This window comes from Emys orbicularis, chromosome 1, assembly GCF_028017835.1.
Source record: "Emys orbicularis isolate rEmyOrb1 chromosome 1, rEmyOrb1.hap1, whole genome shotgun sequence".
Taxonomy (NCBI): Eukaryota; Metazoa; Chordata; order Testudines; family Emydidae; genus Emys; species Emys orbicularis.
Genome location: NC_088683.1, coordinates 108,116,037 through 108,139,651, shown reverse-complemented (window position 1 = coordinate 108,139,651; position 23,615 = coordinate 108,116,037). Strand labels below are relative to the sequence as shown.

General features: G+C 42.6%; 1 protein-coding gene across 1 annotated transcript; it reads left to right on the top strand.

The window, feature by feature from the left end:
• The first annotated feature begins 6,233 nt into the window (after positions 1 to 6,233).
• Positions 6,234 to 21,947, top strand: LOC135880252 (protein mono-ADP-ribosyltransferase PARP12-like). Its single transcript, XM_065406523.1, has 7 exons — positions 6,234 to 6,293; positions 7,601 to 7,721; positions 9,082 to 9,178; positions 10,484 to 10,562; positions 11,557 to 11,687; positions 18,281 to 18,432; positions 21,667 to 21,947. The coding sequence occupies exons 1-7, from the start codon at positions 6,234 to 6,236 to the stop codon at positions 21,945 to 21,947; spliced, it is 921 nt and encodes a 306-aa protein (XP_065262595.1).
• Positions 21,948 to 23,615: the final 1,668 nt, after the last annotated feature.

Sequence of the window (23,615 nt, the reverse complement as noted above, 5' to 3'; positions counted from 1 at the left end):
GCCAGAGCCCTGGGCCCTTTTAAATCGCTGGCCCTGGGGCAGCTGCTCCTTTTGCCCTCGCTCCCATCAGCGGCTGGGGGGTGGCAAAAGGGGCAATGATGTTAAAGCGCTGCCGTGGCAGCACTTTAAGCAGGGTCCTTTGCCACGGCAGCACTTTAAAGTCAGCTGCACGGGCTGGTACTGGCGGCCACTTTTTACTGGTACGCCGTACTGGCCCATAGCGGCTTACTTTCACCTCTGCTGGAGTCTGTTGTTCTGAAAAGTTGTGTTTCTCAGTGACTCTCTTTTCCAGCAATCGCTGAGCAGCCTTTCTGGCCAGGATCCTGTACGGAGTCCAAAGTGCTCAGTTTCTTTGAATCTTCAGGTAAAAGGATCCCAAAATGGCTTTTTTCCTCTCTCCTTATTTCTTCCCATATTTCACTGACTGTGCTTCAAGAGGCAAGAAGCCTTGTGGGGTGAGGGGGTGGAGACGGGGCAGTCTCCACACCCTGTGGAGATTGTGGTCATCTTTCCCCACTTGCTGTCCTGATGGCTTTGTTCATCTTGCATGTAAATGTGCCTTCATTATCTGTGCCTGATGACCAGGCAGGTCAGACAAGCAAATATACATTCCTTTGCCTAGGGCAGACTGGGCTTATACATTTCTTGCCAAACACATTTTAAGCACCTACTTCTAGCCCGTAACTCCTTGGACACACACCTACATACATCATGCAATGATTGTTTGGACCAGGGTGTTACCTGTTTGTATGTGATACCCTACATGACACCTTTTAGATACAGATTATGACAACAGTATGTGAGGTGTAGTAGGTCAGGCATGACAAGAGTCACTGGCACAGAACCACCAATGGGCCTCTGTATCACCATACTGTCTTTAGAGAAACTTGCTGGTTGTACCTGTTCCATGGATACACAGAGGGCTTCAGGCTTAGTACTGACAATTTTGCATCTCACTTGCAATCCATGATATTTGGAAAAAAAAAAAAAGTTAAGTGATTGTGGTTGCAGTCTCAACACTCTGAGCCAAATGAGGGAGTGTTCCCTAAAGCCGAAGTTGGCCCCGTCTTTACTCTGGATAAGAGCCACAGTCAGAATTTTCAGGTTTCCCATGATTTACATAAGAACGGCCGTACTGGGTCAGACCAAAGGTCCATCTAGCCCAGTATCCTGTCTACCGACAGTGGCCAATGCCAGGTGCCCCAGAGGGAGTGTACCAACAGGCAATGATCAAGTGATCTCTCTCCTGCCATCCATCTCCAGCCTCTGACAAACAGAGACTAGGGACACCATTCCTTACCCATCCTGGCTAATAGCCATTAATGGACTTAATCACCATGAATTTATCCAGTTCTCTTTTAAATGCTGTTATAGTCCTAGCCTTCACAACCTCCTCAGGTAAGGAGTTCCACAAGTTGACTGTGCGCTGTGTGAAGAAGAACTTCCTTGTATTTGTTTTAAACCTGCTGCCTATTAATTTCATTCGGTGACCCCTAGTTCTTGTATTATGGGAATAAGTAAATAACTTTTCCTTATCCACTTTCTCCACATCACTCATGATTTTATATACCTCTATCATATCCCCCCTTAGTCTCCTCTTTTCCAAGCTGAAGAGTCCTAGCCTCTTTAATCTCTCCTCATATGGGACCCGTTCCAAACCCCTAATCATTTTAGTTGCCCTTTTCTGAACCTTTTCTAGTGCCATTTATGGTATCCCTGGATTAGAATCCTCTCTCTTTCCTACCCTGCGATTCCCTTGGTAGGTACAGGAAGGGAATCTAAATTGGTGCTCTGATGGGAGGTGTGTTGAGCAGACAGCAAGGGAAGGGAAGTAAAAGGATTCATAGCTGCCGTCCCAGCAACTTTACAACCACCGGCTGCATCCTGTTCAGCCCCTCTCTTCCCTTCATGGAGGTAAAATATTCAGGAGATCCACACTATTGTGGAGAGGGCAGTGTTGGAAGGAATGGGGGATGCAGTGGGGAAAGCTGGTCTGGTGTGGGCTTAAACCTCAAGGTAAAGGAATAAAAAATACACAGGGCACTAGATAAAGAGCTATAATAAAGGTAGGCTAAATTCTGGAGGTCTTTACTCAGTCTAACTCCTAGTGAGGTGGATTGAGCCCAGCGAAAGGGGAACAAAAGTGAACTCAAAAGACAACACATACCCCCAGGAGGGAAAAGCTGTAATAGAGAACAGAAGGATGGAGTTAGACCGAAACAAGCAGAAACAAAGATTTTAATTTAGAGAAAACACAGTGAGGGAACTATTCATCCCAGGAAGAAAAAGAGACCAAAATCAAGCCAACAGAACAAATTCTAAAAAATATTTTATGAATCCAGTTGTTGTAAGATGAGGTCCTGGAACGTAAGTCCTTGTATCAGAGGCCTGGTATGAAACTTAAGGCCTGAACTAAAGTAATGGTCAAGACTTTGCTAACATAAAGCAAAGTTAAGCTGTGAGCAAGAGGCAGGCCCTGCTCACAGAATCTGGCATGAAGAGGGCTGATGCTGCAAAAACACACATATCTAAAAGGTACTGGGCACAAGTGATGTAAACACATGCCAGGATGGTACCAGAACACTCCAGCACGAGCACATTCCAGACAGATAACAAGGAAAAGGCTGACCCATCCTAAAGATGGGCAGGAGGGTAATATGATCGAGTTGTTTTTGTTGGAACCAACATGTACAAGGTGAGAGGCGGCACCCTAACACGTAGAGGGGTTGTACCTCAATACGTCGGGAGTGATGTGTAACTTGTTTGTACCTGTGTATAAAAGTGTACCCCTGAGGAGTTGTCTTTGTCCGGCCTAGGGGGCAGTGGAGAGTCCCGCCACTGACTGAGCCGGTCCATTGGCAGGGGGCACATATTTGTAGTATGTCCTGTAGAGTCTGCGGGAAACTATTACTGTGCTTCGTTTGATAATAAACCTGGCTGGGTGCCTTCGTACCTTATCTGAGTTTGTGGTCACTGGGGGTTCTCTTGGGGTCTGTGGTGTCTGCTATCCATGCAGAGCCAGGGCAGCGCACAGAGGGAACGCACGCACGCAGCCGACTGTTATCAACATTGAACAGAGCAGAGCACCACACTGGTGACGTCTGATGACATTGGTGACCTCGACCGCTGATCTGGTGAGTAAGCGAGCTGTCCGCTGTAGGAATCGCAATCTAACATGACAGAAAACCACGAGCTAGGGAACCCCGTTATCCCCTCCCTTCAAATCCCCACAGAGTTTGATAACTCATGGACCCGCTGGGTTGCTAGCAAAAGAGGTCCATATGAATTTTAAAAATATAGCGGGGAAGAAACATGGAATGAAATTTGTAAGGCTAGGGCAGAAACTGTAGCCTTGAAATGTAAAATATTGCAAACTATAACCATGGCTGTTAAATGGTTAAGACAACATGCCACAAAATTGGGGCAAGTAACAGAAACAAAGAAAGTGTTAAAAGAATCAGAAGATGCTACAAAGCCCTGGACTGCTCTCACTCTCCTTGCAGGGTGGCAAGCAGTCCACAGACAGCAAGCAGGGTCTGAGCCTCTTTTTATAGTTCGAGCACATTGTAGGAGATACAGGAATCCAATAATAAAGGTAAAAAGACTGACTTATGCATGGAGACTGGAATCAGCATACCTGCCAAAGCCATCTGTCCCATCTGCACTTCCTTCTAACACCAGAGTGTTACTGTGTGTGACAGTAACTGCAAGGAAATGTTATTGGCTTCAGTTTTCTAAGGAGTACTACTTTAAATATAAAGGATAGCCTAGCACCTCAGAAAGGGAAATACTTGAGAAAAGGCGACAGCATGCAGAGATGTAGTTAGATTGTGTGTAACAAAATGGCAGTGTTTTTCTGAAACATCTTTCCCAGGCTGCAGGTCTTAATTCTGCTGAGAAGGGGTTAAGTGGGTTCTTCTGACTCAGAGGCAGGTGACTAACTACCCCACCTGTGTATAAGGGTGGTGGGAGGGGCTCCCTGCCTGTAGAGGATTGTGGCAGGATAGTCCTTAGGTAAGAACCCTATGAACACCCAATTCTGGAGAAAATAGCTTATTCTGGGCTTTGTTAGTAAAGCCAATCCAGGGAGAGGGGGAGTGAGTGTGTTTAGACAGCATGTGGATTTTGTTTTAAATGTAGTTTGGGAAGAATGCCTGCTTGCAGTGAGTAACATAATGAGGTGTCTGTTAAGAAACTGTATTTTCCTTAATTGCTTGCTTCTCACTCCTCTATCTGAAATCTACTGTCAGTAAGAAATGTACTGTAAGATTGCTTTTGATGTGCACAATCTATGATAGCATAAAAACTACTATATTTAAGGGAGAACTTGGCTTTCTGATTTAAGAAGACCCCTCTGTTTGGCTGCTTGAAGGCTCTACTACAAGGTGAGGGATGTCTATCCATTGAAGTGTCCCCAAAATGAGAGGTATTTTTATGAGCTTAAAAAAACCCATTTAAAACTGTCCATTTTGGCATGATCTTATAGATCTTAAAGATCTGAGAAACTTTAGTGACAGGCACAACTTTGGAAAGTGAAAATAAAAGGCGTGCACAAGTGCCACCCTTGAAGGCTTTGAAAAAGAAACCGGTGCTAATATAAGCCTAGCAACTCCCCTGCAGTGGGATTTGAATGAGAACAAACAAGGCTCATCTTTATAGGAATGGGCCTTGCACATATTACTATGGATTAAGGAGGAATAACAGTGCAGGGGAAAGAATCTGAATAAAGGATTTTGTCAAGGCAATCAAAAGACGAGAACTCTGATCATTCCACAGGCCTTTTAGTTCCTGGAATTACTCAGACTGACCTTTGTGCTCTAATCTTTGTACTCGGATAAACTTAGACCCGAGGCTTTTTTTAAATATGTTTTTTAAATTGAGTGATTGGGTTTCTTCTTGTTAATCAGGTACTTGGGTCTTGAAAGTTGCTCTTTTCCGATCTAGAAGCAGGTCTGGTGGAATTTTCAAAGCCTACTAAGAGATTTGGAGGCCCAAACCCCAGGGCCGGCACAACCCATTAGGCAACCTAGGTGGTCGCCTAGAGCGCTATGATTTGGGGGGCAGCGACCGCGGCGGTATTTCGGTGGCGGGACCTTCCGCCGCCTAGGGTGGCAGAAAAGCTGGCAGCGCTCCTGCCAAACCCTCCTGGAATTGGGTATGCAGACTTGTTAGGCAGCTTTGAAAAATCTCAGCCGCCGCCTCTTGTAAACTTGCATTCTAAGCAGATGGGCACTTCTTGAATGTGTGTGCAACTAGTTATAAGGAAAAGTTGTACACGGGATAGCAAGGCGCTAAAGTACAGAGAGGATATTGTTTGGAGTCGAAAATTGAGATGGTCAAGTTTAAAAAAAAAAAAAGGCAAAAAAACAAAACACAACACCCCATATTCTCCAAATACTAGGATTATTAATATTTGGCTGATGGATAGCCATGTTGCTCATCATTGGCCGTCTGCTACTAGCCTCGAGATATGGGCCCAAACCAAAACCCTGGAGCCAAACATGCCTGAACTTTATGGAAGTCTGATTCAAATCCAAACTGCAGAGCTGGTCTTTATGGAATGGATTAAGCCTAACCCTGCCTCCCTGTACCACCCCTACCCCCGCCAAACCGGCTTTCTCCCAAAATACATTTTGGACCTATAAATGCATAGACAACACTTCCTTTGTTCTGTGGAATCCTGTACTCTTAACTGGCTCAGTGGGCACTTTGAGAGAGAGAGAGAGAGAGAGAGAGAGAGAGAGAGGACAAATCACTGGACCTGAATCCTCAAGCCACTATTGTGGGATGTACTTTGACTTAAGCCAGTTTTTCCTTAGGAGGACTCCTGAGGATAAGTATACTCATTACATTGCATGGATATACTGACCACTATACTCATGCAGGGCACCCCCAGAAAAGGTCTGCAACCTGATTCCTGCAGAGATCCATCACAGTCTAAATAGAGCCCCCCCCCCCCTTTTTTTTAAAGCACCGCACAGATTCTGCTATTGCTGTTGAAAGAGCTCTTGCCAAGCATACAATGAGCCTTGCTTTTACCTCAGAAATGGCCAGTGTTCTAATGCTTAAAGAAGATAAGATACCATCTGAACAGTTCTGTTAAGGCTTGTGTTAAGTTGGGATTTCTCTCTCAATATTAGAGTTCAGGAAGTTACCTGAAGCCAATCTGCTCTTTTACTCCACTTTGACATCTCTCTGCACCATCTGTCATGCATTTGCAATCTATTGTCAGAATGGAATACATCTGGTACTGGTTGGATGGATCTGGGCAGTGGATTGAATATGGGAAACAGGTGAGCTTGTGTTCGACTGACACCCAACACTCTGAGCCATTCTAGATGTCACACAGATGTTCTCTCAGTGCTCTCTATGTGCACAGGTGTATTACTGTATTCTCAGGTGTGCCTCTGTGTTTTAGTTGTTCCTCAATATTTCATTAATACTCCATAGAAGCTTCTGAGGAATAGCTCTAAAAATTGGTGTATTTGTCTAGGGCTGGTCATATAATTTTGGTCAAAAACTGTTTTTCAGCTAAACAAATTGTGCCATGAAAGGTATTGGGTTTCCAAGGAAAATGTTGATATTTCACAGACAGCCGAAAGCATGAAAACCAAAATACTGCACTTTGATTCAAAATTACACCTTGGGAGTTATCGTTTGAGTGTTCCCATTCTCACTGTGGGCTGGGCTTTCTGGATGTACTACATCTCCTATGATGCGCCTCTTCCTCCCCACCAAAAGAGGAGAGAACGGGGCATCACCAGTGATGTAGTCTGGCCAGACAGCCTAATCCATAGAACAAAATGGGAGTATAAGGCACCCAAACTACAACTCCCAGGAGGCACAGCAACGCCCCTTTGAATCAAAATTCTTGCTGAAAAGTCTAAATCTTCTGCAGAAAATTAAGGAAAACAAACAAACCATTTTTGTGAAAGGTTTCTTCCCTCTGGAAAATTATCTTTTGATCTGCTCTAGTATTTTCTGTTACACAGCCCCATTTCCAGTTACTGCATTCAGAAAAGATCCTGCCTTCTCGTATCCTTTCACCTTTGCTTTGCACTGTAGCTCTATGGAAATCCTAAGGCTTGTAGCCCAACTGCCCTTTTTTCTATAGAGTGCTTTCAATCTCCTCTGAACATGGTGGATCTATAGCTGTGCTATATCCACTAATCTGTCACAGTGGACTTATAGCTGGTCCTATTGGAACTCTGTGCAGGACCAAAGAAAGGGAGAGTTTAATGGTGTTTCTCAGGAATAGTGTTGGCATTTGTAAGCACCGTTTCAATCAAAATTTGTAACAGATCTTCAGCTGATGCCTCTTTGAGTGAGTCCTATTTGGCTCCTCTTGAGTAAATCCTTTCCATCTCTTGTGCACTAACTCAACATTAAACCAGACTAATAGTCATTGAGCAGAGCTAAATACTCTTCTTCCAATGGTAGGAGGAAGCATGCCAAACTGACCTAATTTAACACTATCATTGACTTAATAAAAATGAATAGATTATAGGCTAACCTCTGCTCCTGTTGCATGCATACAATGCCATTGAAGCCAAAGGTCCATTTGTAATGGGTGTAATTTTCCCATGCTCTCATTCTATAGTATGCAAATTATTGTGCTGCCACGGTAACTTCTGCGGACCTGGAGGCGGCATTTCTAGCGGACCGAAAAAGCACTGTATTGTTTCAAGCTGGTTCTCAGCAGTATGAGATAAACTTTCAAGGTAAGATACCTGCTTGTTTAAAGTTTAACACATTACAACATGATTGACTTAAACATAGCTTCCTTCGTGCAAAGTCTCTCCAGATGTTCTCTGCTGACAAATAGACTAGTGAGTGAACTCTCTATGAACTCTGGGACAGCTACTCTCATGCAAGAACAAAGGGAAAAGTAAAAGAGGAGAACTGAACCTTAAAACATGGTGAAGATGCGAAGACCAGTGGATAGTCTTGCAGACTCATTATGGTGAGGGAAGGCATAAAGGATGCAGCCAGGGTAGGAGCCAGTTGCTTGGACTAAGGTGAAAATGAACAGTAAATCCAGAGAGATCTTTGTGTTTGTAAAAAGAACAGGAGTACTTGTGGCACCTTAGAGACTAACAAATTTATTTGAGCATAAGCTTTCGTGGGCTACAGCCCACTTCATTGGATGCATAGAATGGAACATATAATAAGAGTATATATATACACATGCAGAGAAAATGCCATACCAGCTCTAAGAGGCTAATTAATTAAGATGACCTATTATCAGTAGGAAAAAAACGTTTGTAGTGATAATCAAGATGGTCAATTACAGACAGTTGACAAGAGGTTAAGGATCGTTATCATAAGGAAATCGATTCAAGTAGTGTAATGACTCAGCCATTCCCAGTCTCTATTCAAGCCAGAGTTAATGGTATCTAATTTGCAAATCAATTCAAGCTCAGCAGTTTTTGTTTGTGACATAGATATAATATTGTGAAATAAATTAAAAGTTCAACTGGCTTTCCAATGTCTCAAAAGTATTTGGTATCTGACACATGAATAAAAAGGATGTGTGGCTCCCAAAAATGCATGTGCACATAGAACACCACAAGTGACATAGTCTGTGTTTCACTACAAAGGTTGTTGTGGTGTTATAATGCTTGATCTGTGAGATCAGTACAGGATCAAAAAACCAGCAAACAAGGGGGAAGCTTTTGTTTAAACCCTAAGGAGCAATCCCGTACTGCCAGGAAGAATGCACTAGCTAGATGACCTAATGCGTCTTCCTCTTTTAGTCCGTATAATTCCATAAGCAGAAACCTAGATGGTAAGAAGAATTGCAGGAAAACTGATGATGGTGATATAGGACTACATCTAGTCAGATTTCCCCCATAAAGTCCTAATGACAGTGAGATAGAAGAACTGGAAATGGGTCAGAATAACAAAAAGGGCTTCAAGTAGGAGTAGGACAGGTGAAAGAGTAACCCCAACCCGTGAAGCATTGAAGGCCAGGGTAGGAGCAATACATAGCTGTACTATATCTTTATTTAAATAAACAGAGTTTCCGGGTAGTGAAGTTTCTTTAACTCCTGCCATGTTATTTTTTTTCTTTCTTTCAAGATATGGTCCAGATAAACTTGCACTATCAAACTCGGAGAAAAGTCTGTAGGTGGCCAAAGTTTGTGTTCTTCAGCGGCGGAGACAAGAGTGAGAGAAGGTACTGGCGAGTGTGTTCACTACTTACTTTTTCATTTTATTGCCAAACAGTGCCTTACACAGAGTGTCAGTTCATAGGGAAGCCTCTGGCATACGATAGTTTGGGTTAATGCTAGGCTGTGTTGTGGATGTGATGGTGAGTGTAGGTTCCCTAGCACCTCCAGGATGTAGGCTTTGATAGCACTCTGTGGCGACTAATGGCTTGCAGATAGCTGGAGGAGTTGTGTACTCTTTGCTACTATTGGTAACACTATCTCTCTGTTGCTTGAGAAAGCATCTATTTGTTCTTTAATGTATGTGACCAAAGGAATAAAATTATTTCCTTCATACAAAAAATAGGAGCTGGGGAATGCCACTCCGGAGAGCTAGGATGGAGCCAGAGAATGCTGTCCCTGGAGGCCCAGGGATGCTGTGATGTGCAGAAAGGTTTCCTTAAAGCGAATCATACACGCGGATTTAAGGAACTTCAGTTAATTTGAGGAAGTTCCAGCATATGGCTCAATAAAGTTAGGGAGAGGGAATTTAAAGCATGATTGGTTCAACAAAATTTCGGATGCCAGCTGGGAGAACAAGCGTTACGGTGCTTCTTTTCTCTTTACACAAAACAGCTTCTGGAACTCATTGCCACAGGATATCTTTGCAGCCAAGAGTTCAGCAGGATTTTAAAAAAGGATTTATATGGATAAGAATAGCCAAAGTCATATTATCGAACATAAAATCATTGTATTTTGGAAGGACTATTTAACACCCTGAATCAGGAGAGTTTCACAACTATCTGATGGAGGTTAGAATAAACACTCCTTATGGACTTGTTATGCTATAACTGTCCACTTCAGTTTCTTGTGCCTCCTTCTGAAGGGTCTGGTACAGGATAGTGGGCTAGACAGACTACTAATCTGATCTGGCATGCTACTTTGTGTGTGCATAGCCCAGGCAAAGAGAAAGGGGTAACATCCTAATTTCCCAGGGGTTCAAGCAGCTATTGGAACTCGCTCTGGAAGCATTATGTAAAGTGTCCTTAAGATTAAGTTTCAACAGCTTTCCTACCCATTCTACCTCCTCTTAATTGTGCTGCCTGACTCTTACGGTACCCTTTATTCTCTCTGGCAACAAGTTACCTCTTGTTCCTATTATAGCCAGTCACTGTAATATGCATGAATTGGCAACTAGTGTTACCAAGATAAAATAGTTACTGTGGCTTGTGTCTCCAAGACAGCGTTTAGAGCTGATTGACACTCCAGGGCAAGATAATTAGTGTGGAAGTGCCGTAGGCTCACTGCTGTTCATTTCTTTTGTTTGCAAACAGCCAATTGGAAACTACTTATCCAGTTCATCTATTTCCTCCAAACTGGGACCAATCAGCACTGCCTGACCTAGGGTACAAGGTACTCTTTGATCTGTTAGCTCTACTCATGGAGATATCTTTCCTATATTGGTTCTTGTGGAAGGTAGACTACTTAAAATGCAACCCTCAAACTCAAGAGATGAGGTTCATGTGGTGTTTCCAGTGACATGTGCAAGCTGGAAATATACAGTTGGCATGTTTGACATAGACATGTCACTGGGAAGAGAATTAAGACCATCAACTCATTCCACAGGAGTGCATGACTGAACAGCCATCAGATCATAATGACTTTTTGGTCACTACTGACTTGATCTGGACTCCAACTAATGACTTAGAGCATGACGCTCCATAGCTCAATGCAGATTTTTTTTTTTTAATCCCCAGCAGTATTTTTCTTTAAAAATGAACACACTGAAGAATTTCATAGTGAGGGGAATTCTGAAGATTATCAAGTCATGTAAAAAAATATTATGGAGACACTTACATTGCTTTCCTCATTAAAATGTCTGCCACTATGGTTACAACGCTATTTTAAAATAATTTGCTACAGTAAAGTTAGTATTACTTTTCAAGTGTGAAAAGACCTCTAATAAGTAAGGGTGGGCTCTGGGAAAGTTTGGAGTATAGTACAGCTTGCTTTCTTTTTTGAAATTTGACCAATTTAAAACACACACTTGCATACGCGGGTGAAACATACTCAAAAATGACTAGAACTTAATGGAAAAACTCAAAGAAAATTCATTTTGAGTTGACTCAAACATTTTGATTAAAAACTTGAGAAAAAAATTGGTCTCAATTTGATGAAATAAAAAAAATTGATTTCTTTGGTTCAAATCAAACTCCCCCCCCCCCCTCAGTTTGGGGGCCAAACTGAAAAAAATGAACTATTCACTCGGCTTGAATTGTGAGTGTAGTTGTGGGGTAGTTACATCTCTAATGCAGTGTGATTGGGTGCTTCCTTTTGTGAAAGGCTTGGGGAGTGCTCATTGAAAACACTTTAACATCTCGATTTCTGTTGTGCTTATCGTTTTTAGTTGGTGGAGCTGAGTGACACTACCAGTGAATACAAGGAAGTCAAGGACCTATTTGAGAAGACAATGAAAAATTATAGAATCTGCAGATTGCAGAGGATTCAGAACCCATCACTTTGGCAAGTTTTCCAGTGGTTTGTATCCATTTTATTTAATTAAAAAAACCTCAGTCTTCTAGACTGAGCTCAATAAGTTTATGGAGGGGATGGTATGATGGGACTGCCAATGATGGCATGTGGCCCATTGGTGACTGCCAGTAGCAAAAATCCCCAACTGCTGGAGAGAGAACACTAGGTGGGGAGGGCTCTGAGTTACTACAGAGAATTCTTTCCCAGGTATCTGTCTGGTGGTCTTGCCCACATGCTTAGGGTCTAACTGATTGCCATATTTGGGGTCGGGAAGGAAGTTTCCCCCAGGTCAGATTGGCAGAGACCCTGGGGGGTGTTAACCTTCCTCTGCAGCCTGGGACATGGGTCACTTGCAGGTTTAAACTAGTGTAAATGGTGAATTCTCTGTAACTGGAAGTCTTTAAACCAGGATTTGACGACTTCAGTAACTCAGCCAGAGGTTAGGGGTCTATTTCAGGAGTGGGTGAGATTTTGTGGCCTGCGATGTGCAGGAGGTCAGACTAGATGATCACGGTGGTCCCTTCTGACCTTAAAGTCTATGAATCTAACTGGGTGCAGCAGAGTAATCCTGATAATTCTAGAGTTTGTTCTTTCTCATTATAATAATAATATATGGAGATATACCTATCTCATAGAACTGGAAGGGACCCTGAAAGGTCATCAAGTCCAGCCCCCTGCCTTCACTAGCAGGACCAAGTACTGATTTTGCCCCAGATCCCTAAGTGGCCCCCTCATGGATTGAACTCACAACCCTGGGTTTAGCAGGCCAATGCTCAAACCACTGAGCTATTTATGTGCTGATGAGTCTCACTAACTAATCAAGAAGAAACTATTCCCCCTAAATACCATAACTGAAGTAGCTCAAGACTGTTTTCCAGGGGTGCTGGAACAATTTGTATAGTGGGGGTGCTGAGAGCCATTGAACCAAACTGTAAACCATGTATATGATGGAAACCACTTCAAGCCAGGGGGGTGAAGTAGCACCTCTAGGTCCAGCACGTATGCTGATTTCTCATGACTGTGCAGTTCTGGGTCCCTTTTATGAAGGCTGTGGGTTGGTGAGGTTTTCTACTGAAACTTTGCAAACCGTTCCTAGCTTGATTTAAAATGTGTCTGTAGATCTTCTTGTCAGAATACAGTTTACTTGGCTTTGCAGGATATAAAAAGGATCATGTTCCTATGAGCCTGTTACTTTATGGTTGAATTTTGTGGCTAGATGGGTTTGCACTGACCTAATGGAACTAGAAGTGTGACTTCCTCCATGTGACTTTCCCAAAGAAACATAATTTGATCTTGAAATTCCCTTGTGGTCAGCATCCTAGTGCCCAGAGAAAGAGAGAGAGAGATTCACACTAAGGTTTGATTTTAGAGGCCACTAGGAAGCGTAGTATTGGTTAGATGCATTTTGTCTCACTTCCTCTCCTTCTTGCTGAAAGCCACAGCATAAATCTGGACAAGGAGTTTCAACTTTAAAAAACAACAACAAAAACACTCTGCACTTAGTTATGTATGTGGATCTCCAAATTACATTGATGGGGTTGCATGGGTATATCTGTGGGCAGAATTTGGCCCTTAAACATCAGAACCCTAAGACAGGGGAAGTAACTTGCGCTAAATCTAAACACTTTTGCTTGAAGAGATGTTTCCTTGGAGTACCCTGGCTGAATCAAAGAGCAGCAGCCATGAAGAGGAGAAGGCGGGACAGCAGATGGATCAGGAAGACAAGATTGATCTGGCAAAATCTACCAGCAGCAAATCCTAATGACAGCAGTGTTGGATGATGTGAAAATCTTTGTGGAAAGCACTAATCTGAAATTGCAGAGCTTTCAAGGAAGATTTGAAGCAGTCGAGGTTTGCATTAGTGCTTCAGAGGCTCTTGATCTGCTTATTAACCTGCACGTGAACATTAAAGCAGATGTGACAGTTATATTAGGAAAAAAATGAAGATTTGGAGAACAGAAGCTGGTAACCTGCAGCTCTTGGGGAAGGGTGATTGAGGGGGTAGAGAGCAAAACTGCAAAAGCATGTGTGCAGCAGTGTTCCTATATGGGAGCAAGGCCACACTTTGCCCTTTAGTCTATTGTCCCTATCCCTGTAAGAGGTGAGTGTGTTTGTGTGAAGGAGTGGCTGTAGCTTGCTTGCTTCCCCTTATAACCTTGATTTTTTTTTCTCTTTAATTCTTCCATCTCCCCCACCAGAATGAACCCATCTTCCTGAAATATTGCATGTTATACTATCATTCCAGGGACAAGTTTCTTTGGGAAGCTTGGTTTAAAAAAAACAACAAAAATCAGTGATGGTGTTTTGAAAACTTACCTGAAGTTCACTTGGAAGTTTCTCTCTATTTGGGGAGATAGGGTCGGGATTCAGAATCTCTCCAAAACAGTTTCTTAGAAACACCAACTGCATTTGATTTTGATGGCTTTGCTGAGAAGGCTGTTTTGTGGTGTTTGGGGTGGAGGAGGAGAGAAGGAGAAAGAAGGGGATGATTAAGGAGAACAAGTTAGCTATGTAACAAACCGCGTTTGCTTCCCCACGCTAATGTAGGCAGAGCAGAAATGAACTAAGGGTTCATCAAGCCAGGGCAGGACTCAGCAGAATGCTGTGGTAGGGTCCCTAAAGGGAAAAGGAAGTGCTTGCTTGGCCCGGTCATGTCATGGGAAGCAAGGAGGAATAAGGAAACTGAAAGGCTATATTTTACTTATGTTCACAAGTTAAGGACTACCTGGGTATTTCCCTGCCTGAAACGCTAAATTATCTGCTGTCTGGGATTGAGGGTTGAAAGTTTTAGGGGAAAAGTTAAGTTTGTGTGGGCACAGTAAGTTGGATGGGGGTTAGAGATGAATGATAAAGGATTAAAAGGCTGAGAACTGACTCAAGTGTCAGAGTGGTAGCCGTGTTAGTCTGTATCCACAAAAACAACAAGGAGTCCGGTGGCACCTTAAAGACTAAGATTTATTTGGGCATAAGCTTTTGTGGGTAAAAATCCCCACTTCTTCAGATGTTTTTTACCCACAAAAGCTTATGCCCAAATAAATGTGTTAGTCTTTAAGGTGCCACCGGACTCCTCGTTGTTTTTGAGAACTGACTGGATCCCTTAACTGTTCATTGCCAGATGTTCTAACTTTCAAGCCTTTGAAAGATACAGAACTTCTGTAAAATGTTGTATTTTTGGATGTTAGCTGGACTACATCAAAAAACATAATTGGCTTTAACAAAGCTTCTTGCTCATTAATATACTTATCGGGCATGTGCCTGAGCTATGAAGTCCCAATTTGGATTCAGAACCAAATCTTAAACATTCCCTAAGTTTAGGGTGTTCGGGGCTCAACTAACCATATGCAAATAAGTAAGCTGCTGAATTCAGATCTGAATCCAGATCAGAAACTAAACATCCACCACCAAACTCTGGGAATTGGGGGGGCCGAGGATGTTTATGGGGGTGCAGATGCAGTGTTCCAGTTCAGGCCTCAACCTGGCATGTGCAAGAGTTTAAGGTGGAGGGGGGCAAGGAGAGGTGGTGGTGGGGGGGGAAGAACTGTTTCAGGTTTTTAAACAGACATACATGGATTTCTGCTGGCTAATTTTATGTGATCAGCAAATAAAAGCTGTCTGAAAAGACAGCAAATCCTTTCTTATGCTAAAATACTCATTCTAGAACAGTAAACTGATACAGAAGTGGGCTCTAAATTCCTTCCCATGGCTCATTGGACCTGAGAACTTAGTTAAGATTGCATTGTACCCGTTCATCAGTACTGGTTAGGATTCCAGAAGCGACCACCTCAGGCGGAAAAAGTTAGAGGAAAGCAGGAAAGTTAGGATTTCAAATAGCTGGATGGAGAATGAGAAGAGCTACAAAAACAGAGGCTATTGTGTTTCTAGCTAGCAAGGCAAACGTGGAAAACCCCCCAGCAATCCTTGATGTGCCATGTGAAAAGTTTGAAGATAACTCAAGTGAGACAGTTATACTTTCCTCACTCATTTGATTGCCACTCTAATAAGATATAGGGCAGATCTACACTACTGCTTAAGTCGATCCCTGAGCAATGTATGTTAGGTGTGGACCTCCCTCCTCCACCGAGCAACACAAGTTTCATGCTGTCCACGCTGACGCTATGTCAGCGGGAGGCACTCTCCTGCCAATATAGCTTATGCTTCTCGCCAAGGGAGAATAATTATGCAGACAGGAGAGCGCTCTCCCATCAGCCTAGCACATGTTCACCAGATGCGCTACAGCAGCAGAGCTCCATCGGTGCAGCTGCACCAATGTAGCGCTGTAGTGTAGACTTGCCCATAGAGTGGGGTATTAGAACTTCTTCGGGACTGGAACGGTCTTCCTGCATGTGTATGTACGTTGACTAGTGCCTTTTCGGAGCTACCATAGTGTAACTAACAAAAAGGAAGGATCTCTACTAGTGTGAAGCTATGCGCGTGTGATACGACTGTTCCTTTAATATGCGCCATGCCAAGCTAAAAGGGACTTTTTAGCCAGGAGGGACCACTGTCATCCTCTAGTCTGACATTCTGTAGAACTTCTGGTGATAGGACCCCCCCAAAATAATTCCCATTTGAACTAGAGCATATCTTGTTTAAAAAAAAAAAATCCAATCTTGATCTAAAAATTACCAGTGGTGGAAAATCCACCACAACACTTGCTACAGTGTTCCAAAGGCTAAACACCCTCGCCGTTAAATTTACACCTCATCTCCAGTCTGAATTTGTCTAGCTTTGACTTCCAGCCGTTGGATCCTGTAATACCTTTCTCCACTAGATTGAAGAGCTGATTATCAAATTTCCCCCCCCCCCCCCCCCATGTAGGTACTCATAGATTGTAGTAAAGTCAAGTCACCCATTAAGCTTCTCTTGGGAAACTAAGTAGACTGAGCTCCTGGAACCTATCACTATAAGGGCATGTTTTCTAATCTTTTAATCATTCTTGTGACTCTTCTCTGAACCCCCTCCAATTAATCCACATCCTTCTTGAATTCTGGACACCAGAAGTGGATACAGTATTCCAGCAGTGGTCACTCCAATGCCAGATAGAGGTAACATGACTTCTCTACTCTTACTCGAGATTCCCTGGTTTATTCAGCCAAAGATTGCATTAAACTTTTTGGCCACATCATTGAACTTTGAACTCCTGTTTAGCTGATTATCCATCATGACCCCCAAATCTTTTTCATAGTCACTGCTTCCCAGGATACAGTCCCCATTCTGTAAGTATGGCCTACATTCTTTGTTCCTAGATGTATTCATTTACATTTAGCTGAATTAAAATGCATATTGTTTGCTTGCGCCCAGCTCACCAAGTTATCCAGATTGCTCTGTATCAGTCCTCTTCATCATTTAGCACTCCCCCAAACTTTATTTGCGAACTTTGTCAGAAATGATGTTATGTTTTTTTCCAGATCACTGATAAAAATGTTAACTAGCAAAGGGCTCTGATCAGTTTCCCTGAGAGATCCCACTAGAAATGCACCTCCTTGAGGATTCCCTGTTTACAATTACATTTTGAGACCTCCCAGTTAGTCAGCTTTTAATCCATGTAGTATCTGCCATGTTAGTTTTGTATCATTCTAGTTTTTTAATCAAAATGTTGTGCAATATGCCTCACAAAAATTTATTACAACAATGCTTTACTTTTATCAACAAACTTGTAACTCATTCAAAAAATCTATTTAGTTTGACAGGATTTATTTTCTATAAACCTGTGTTGGTTTGCATTAGTTATATTATCCTCCTCTAATTCTTTATTAATTGAATCCTGTATCCCTGAAGCTGAACTGAATGGATACCAGGAGGATTGGCATTAGTAGCAGAGCTGAGAAAGGTTGATCTATGGGTGCCATGTTGCTATATGCCATAGCTGAACAGAAGCTGTATTCAGCTGAGTGGGTTCCCTGTTACTGTTCCCCTAATGTGTGTGAGATGAAGTCTTGGGTTCAGAAAGAGTTCTGACCTGAATTTGCTATTGTGGTTTCAAATGCCAATATAACTAGTTCAGTCAGGGTACCAGTGGTGGCATTCCTTCCCTCCTCCGTTAGGAAACTTTGACTGGTGGCCTCCTTGCTTTCTGGTAGGTAGAGCCATAACACGTAGCATAAAGGATCTAGTGGATAACATGGGAAGAGGAAAACCAGGGTAAACGCACTTGCCCTTCAGTGTTTCTTTTGTTCCACTTTCTAAGTTTAAGGGTAGGTCTATACTTACCTCCGGGTCCGGCGGTAAGCAATCGATCTTCTGGGATCGATTTATCGCGTCTTGTCTAGACGCGATAAATCGATCCTGGATCGATCCCGGAAGTGCTCACCGTCGACGCCGGTACTCCAGCTCGGCGAGAGGAGTACGCGGCATCGACGGGGGAGCCTGCCTGCCGCGTCTGGACCCGCGGTAAGTTCGAACTAAGGTACTTCGACTTCAGCTACGTTAATAACGTAGCTGAAGTTGCGTACCTTAGTTCGAAGTGGGGGGTTAGTGTGGACCAGGTTAACTGGAATATGGTTGAAGCAGAGAGGAAGATTGGAAACCTCGTTTTGCCCTGGCATAAATGTTTTGGGGTTTTTTGCTTTCCGCTGACCTTGACACATTTCTATCACTAGGCAAAAGGAGCAGATGAGGAAGACAAACAGAGGAAGAGATGTGGATGAGAGGCTCTTATTCCATGGAACAAGTACATCCCATCTGCATGCCATCTGTGGACAAAACTTTGACTGGAGAATCTGTGGGACCCATGGAACATTATATGGAAAAGGTATAGAGGTAGTGTGTGTAAATGTAACATGAACTCTCTCTCTCTGTTCCTGGACTGTAATGAAACAGACTCAAATTAATACTGCAGAAGTCAACTTCCTACATACTGGGCCTGATTCTCTGTTGCCTTGCAACTTTAGTGGCCACTTACACCAATGCAGAGTGAGGGCAAAGGCTATTGAACTGGCATTTTACATTTACTTTTTACAGGTGTAAATGATTACTCCAAGTGCAGAGCAATATTGTTTCAAATTTAAAAGATCTGTTCTATCCTTCTGAACTCAATCGTGCTATTTTGCTCAGTTTGAAAACTCCCACTGATTTTAACGGGATTGTGTTTTAATATTAATGGAAGTTAGTCAGGCATATCAAAGGGCATGTAGAATGTGTGCTTGCTTTCTAGCAACACTTTTGGTCTGTTTAAGACTAGTTTTTGTGTTGGTATTTAGAAATATTGAAAGGATCCTTTCTTTCAGGTAGGGGTTCAGTGAATAGTTTACTGTAGAAGGGCTTGTCCGGTTCTATATAATATTTTCAGAGCAACCTTATCTGTTGGAAACTTCTGATTTGAATCCATCATTTCTTAAGTTTAACATTATTACTAGGTTTTTATTGTGCATCACTTTAAAAACTCTAGCTTTGTCTTCATGGTTCATGATGTCTCAAGATTCCATTGTTGGAATATTAACCGCAGAATTCATAGCCGACTACTATCTGCTAGTTTGTAAAAAAATGGATTGAGAACCCTCTTGCAGAAGCTGTTTTTCTTAAATCTGAAGAAATAGAAGTTTGCCAAACACTCTTGAGGCAACCATGTGCTTTAGAGCAGTGTTTCTCAACGAATGGTCTGTGGACCGGCGCCAAGCCAGTCCTTGGTATCAAAAAGGTTGAGAAACATTACTTTAGATGCTGTTCAAAAGGCCGCCTCCTTCTCCTATTGTAGTCAATAGGAGCTTGGATATTGACTGGGGCTGGTCAAAATTTTTTGCTTTTTTCTATGGAAAATTGGGGTTTTGACAAAACGAGAACTTCTTGCAGAAAGCGACTTCTTTCCTCTGAGGCTGTGTCTATGCTAATAGAGCCTATGTTGACTCTGCCAATGTAGCTGTGCACCCTAGTGTAGACACACCATACGCTGACAGGAGTTTTTCTGCTGGTACTGGAACACCACCTCCCTGTGCAATGTTAGCGATGCCAACAGAAACACTCTTCTGTCAGCACAGTTGCATCTATACCGATAATTTTGTCAGCATAGCTATGTCACAAGATGGGTTTTTTTTTTCACACCCCTGACCAACATAGGTATGCCAGTATACATTTTTAAGTATAGGCCATGCCAAAGTTTTGCTTTTTTTGTTTGTTTTAATCTGAAAAGCAAAAGATTTTCCCAGAGGGGAGAGAACTACTTTCTGACCAGCTAAGGTCTGGTCTACACACAGATTTAGTGGCATAACTTTGTCAGTCAGGGGTGTAACTTCATTTCTAAAATACCAGCTGTCAAGGCTGTATCCCTACTTTGAACTTTAGGGTACAAATGTAGGGGCCTGCATGAAGACTTCTAAGCTTAACTACCAGCTTAGTTCTGGTCCGCTGCCACCATCCCAAAGCTAATTCCCTTTCCTGGGTAGCCTTGAGAGACCTTCACCAATTCCCTGGTGAATACAGATCCAAACTCCTTGGATCTTAAATAAGGAGAAATTGACCCTTCCCCCCTCCTTCCTTTCACCAACTCCTGGTGAATACAGATCCAAACCCCTTTTGGATCTTAAAACAAGGAGAAATCAATCAGGTTCTTAAAAAGAAGGCTTTTAATTAAAGAAAAAGGTAAAAATCATCTCTGTAAAATCAGTATGGAAAATAACTTTACAGGGTAATCAAACTTAAAGAGCTTAGAGGAACCCCCTCTGTCTTAGGTTCAAAGTATAGCAAACAAAGATAAGCACTCTAGTAAAAGGTACATTTACAAGTTGAGAAAAACAAAGTAAATCTAAGACGCCTTGCCTGGCTTTTACTTACAATTTTGAAATAAGAGAGACTTGTTTAGAAAGATGGGGAGAACCTGGATTGATGTCTGGTCCCTCTCAGTCCCAAGAGCGAACAACCCCTTAAACAAAGGACACACACAAAAGCCTTTCCCCCCCCCATGATTTGAAAGTATCTTGTCCCCTTATTGGTCCTTGGGGTCAGGTGTCAGCCAGGTTACCCGAGCTTCTTAACCCTTTACAGGTAAAAGGATTTGGAGTCTCTGGCTAGGAGGGATTTTAAGTACTGTACACAGGAGAGCTGTTACCCTTCCCTTTATAGTTATGACACCAGCACAACCCATAGTGTGGACAGTTATATAAGATAGTATTATACCTATTTACATGCGTCCATACTAGGAGTTCTACTGGTATTTGGGGGGGGAAAAGTCACATGCCTGATTAACACAGTTTACCAGTATCTTATACTGGTACAGTTTGTTCCTCTTCTACTACAGAAATAAGCTATATTGGAGTAAGGTACTGTTGTCCCTCTAACGGCACGTCTTCACTACCCGCCGATCCGGCGGGTAGCAATCGGTCTATCGGGGATCGACTTACCGCGTCTAGTGAAGACACGATAAAATCGATCCCTGATGGCTCTACCGTCGACTCCAGAAATCCACCGCGGCAAGAGGCGGTAGCGAAGTCGACGGCGGCGCGGCAGCGGTCGACTTGCCGCCGTCCTCACAGCCAGGTAAGTCGACCTAAAATACGCCACTTCAGCTACGCTATTCACGTAGCTGAAGTTGCGTATCTTAGGTCGACCCCCCGCTGTAGTGTAGACCTAGCCTAAGTGCAACCACGCTAGGGGTTGGTGCTGGTTTAACTATACTAGTATAGTAAAAGCCGTTCAACTTCTATGTGTAGACAAGCCCCAGTGCTGACTTAACTAGGCGCAGGATGCAGTCCATGAAGTAAAACACACATTAAAAAGCCAAAATAGTTGCACTAGTTAGTTATCTAACTTACTGACTCTGGGTGATCGAGGGGGGTCTTAAAAAGCATGATTAGATATTGACCTTATTCATAATAAACATAAAGTACGAGTATGATTTAGGAGATATCTATAGTTACCTGGAGGTACATACAGTGTTAAGGGCACTTGTTGAAATGCTATAAGCTAGAGCATCAACTGTTATGGCAGTAATAGATACAAGCATAAAATAAAGTCTAAAGAAATAATTCTTATCTTGGCTTTTTCTTGTTCTTAGGAAGCTACTTTGCCAGAGACGCTCGTTATTCCCATCCATATTGTCAGACTGGCTCCAGTTCCAAGACCATGATCGTAGCTCGAGTGCTAGTTGGAGACTTTGTTCAAGGAAGCAACAACTACCTTCGCCCTCCACCCAGACCTAACAATCCGAACAGCTTTTACGACAGCTGCGTGGACAGCCCAGTGAATCCCTCCATTTTTGTCATCTTTGAGAAGCACCAGATTTACCCAGCATATATAATAGAATATGCAGAAGGGTACAGCTGTGTGATCTTGTAATGGACAGCAATATCGCTTTCCTACACTGAGACAGTCAAATGATTTTACATATTTCCTATTTTAAAATATATTTATTGGAACTACTGTCTTTGTGTGTCTGTTACGAAACAGTTTGAAATGCAACAAAACAGAAGTAGCCAGTCCCATCATGGATTATTGGCACTTTGGTATATTAACTGTCTCTATATTAAAAATACAGAACTCTAAGGGTTACTCCTGCACTAAAGGGAGAGGCGCTGGGATCTGGAAAAGAAGGGAGCCTGTTTCCCATAATGCAAAGGAGTGCTGGAAGAGGTGTAGGGGCCTCAGTTTAGTCAGGCCCCATTTTCACGTCCTGAACTTTGGAGAAGTATCGCTGTTCCCTGCCCCCACGAGACCAGCACCTATTAGCACCCAACTCCAGCTGGCATCTACTGGCATACATGTAGCGCTGCATGCCACAGTGCAGTATCTCCGCTTTCAGATGAAATCTTTCATCAGCTATTTCCCACAACGGGTTGTCTCTGCTCTCCTTGCTCCAGTGGCTAGGCCTGGATTTACCCATAAGAAAAAACACGAAGTATAGAACTTGCAGCATCCCCTGGGCAAATGTTTAAGGCACATTCTGTACTCTGGAACAAGGATCATAATACTGGAGTGGCTTTATATTACACTATGATAGCCAGAAACACTCGTTAAAAGTTGGTCAGTATCTCCTTGAACTGAGGGATTTGCAATAGACAATGCACCAGGGTTGGAATTGTCATATTTGGGGTGATCATGTCTGAAGAACAGACAGAAGCAGAATTGTCATTTCCTTGAAATCTTCACTCTTAATCTCCAGAGAAGGTATCATATAGAGAAATGTGTCCACAGACTGCACAATCCTCTCTTGTATAGGGAGAAGTTCAGCTGTCTAGCAAAGAGTTATTTGTCAAAGGGTAGCTAAACTAACACTACAATTTGCATGAATAACTCTAAAATGATCAAATATAAATTTTTTCCTTTACAGGAATATCTAGACTAAGGTCTCCTGGGACTCCTGCTTTGATCCTGTTTCAATATTCTCTTACTGAAAGGTTAATTTTGAGAAGGTAACAGATCTTTTAGACAAAGGAAATGCAGTGGATCTAATTTACCTTGATTTCAGTAAGGCATTTGATATGGTTCCACATGGGAAATTATTAGTTAAATTGGAAAAGATGGGGATCAATATGAAAATTGAAAGGTGGATAAAGAACGGGTTAAAGGGGAGACTACAACGGGTCATACTGAAAGGTGAACTGTCAGGCTGGAAGAAGGTTACTAGTGGAGTTCCTCAGGGATTGGTTTTGGGACCAATCTTATTTAATCTTTTTATTACTGACCTTGGCACAAAAAGTGGGAATGTGCTAATAAAGTTTGCAGATGACACAAAGCTGGGAGGTATTGCTAATACAGAGAAGGACCAGGATATCATACAGGAAATCTGGATGACCTTGTAAACTGGAGTGATAGTAATAGGATGAAATTTAATAGTGAAAAGTGCAAGGTCATGCATTTAGAGATTAATAACAAGAATTTTTGTTATAAGCTGGGGACACATCAGTTGGAAGTAACAGAGGAGGAGAAGGACCTCAGAGTATTCGTTGATCACAGGATGACGATGAGCCACTAATGTGATATGGCCATGAAAAAAGCTAATGTGGT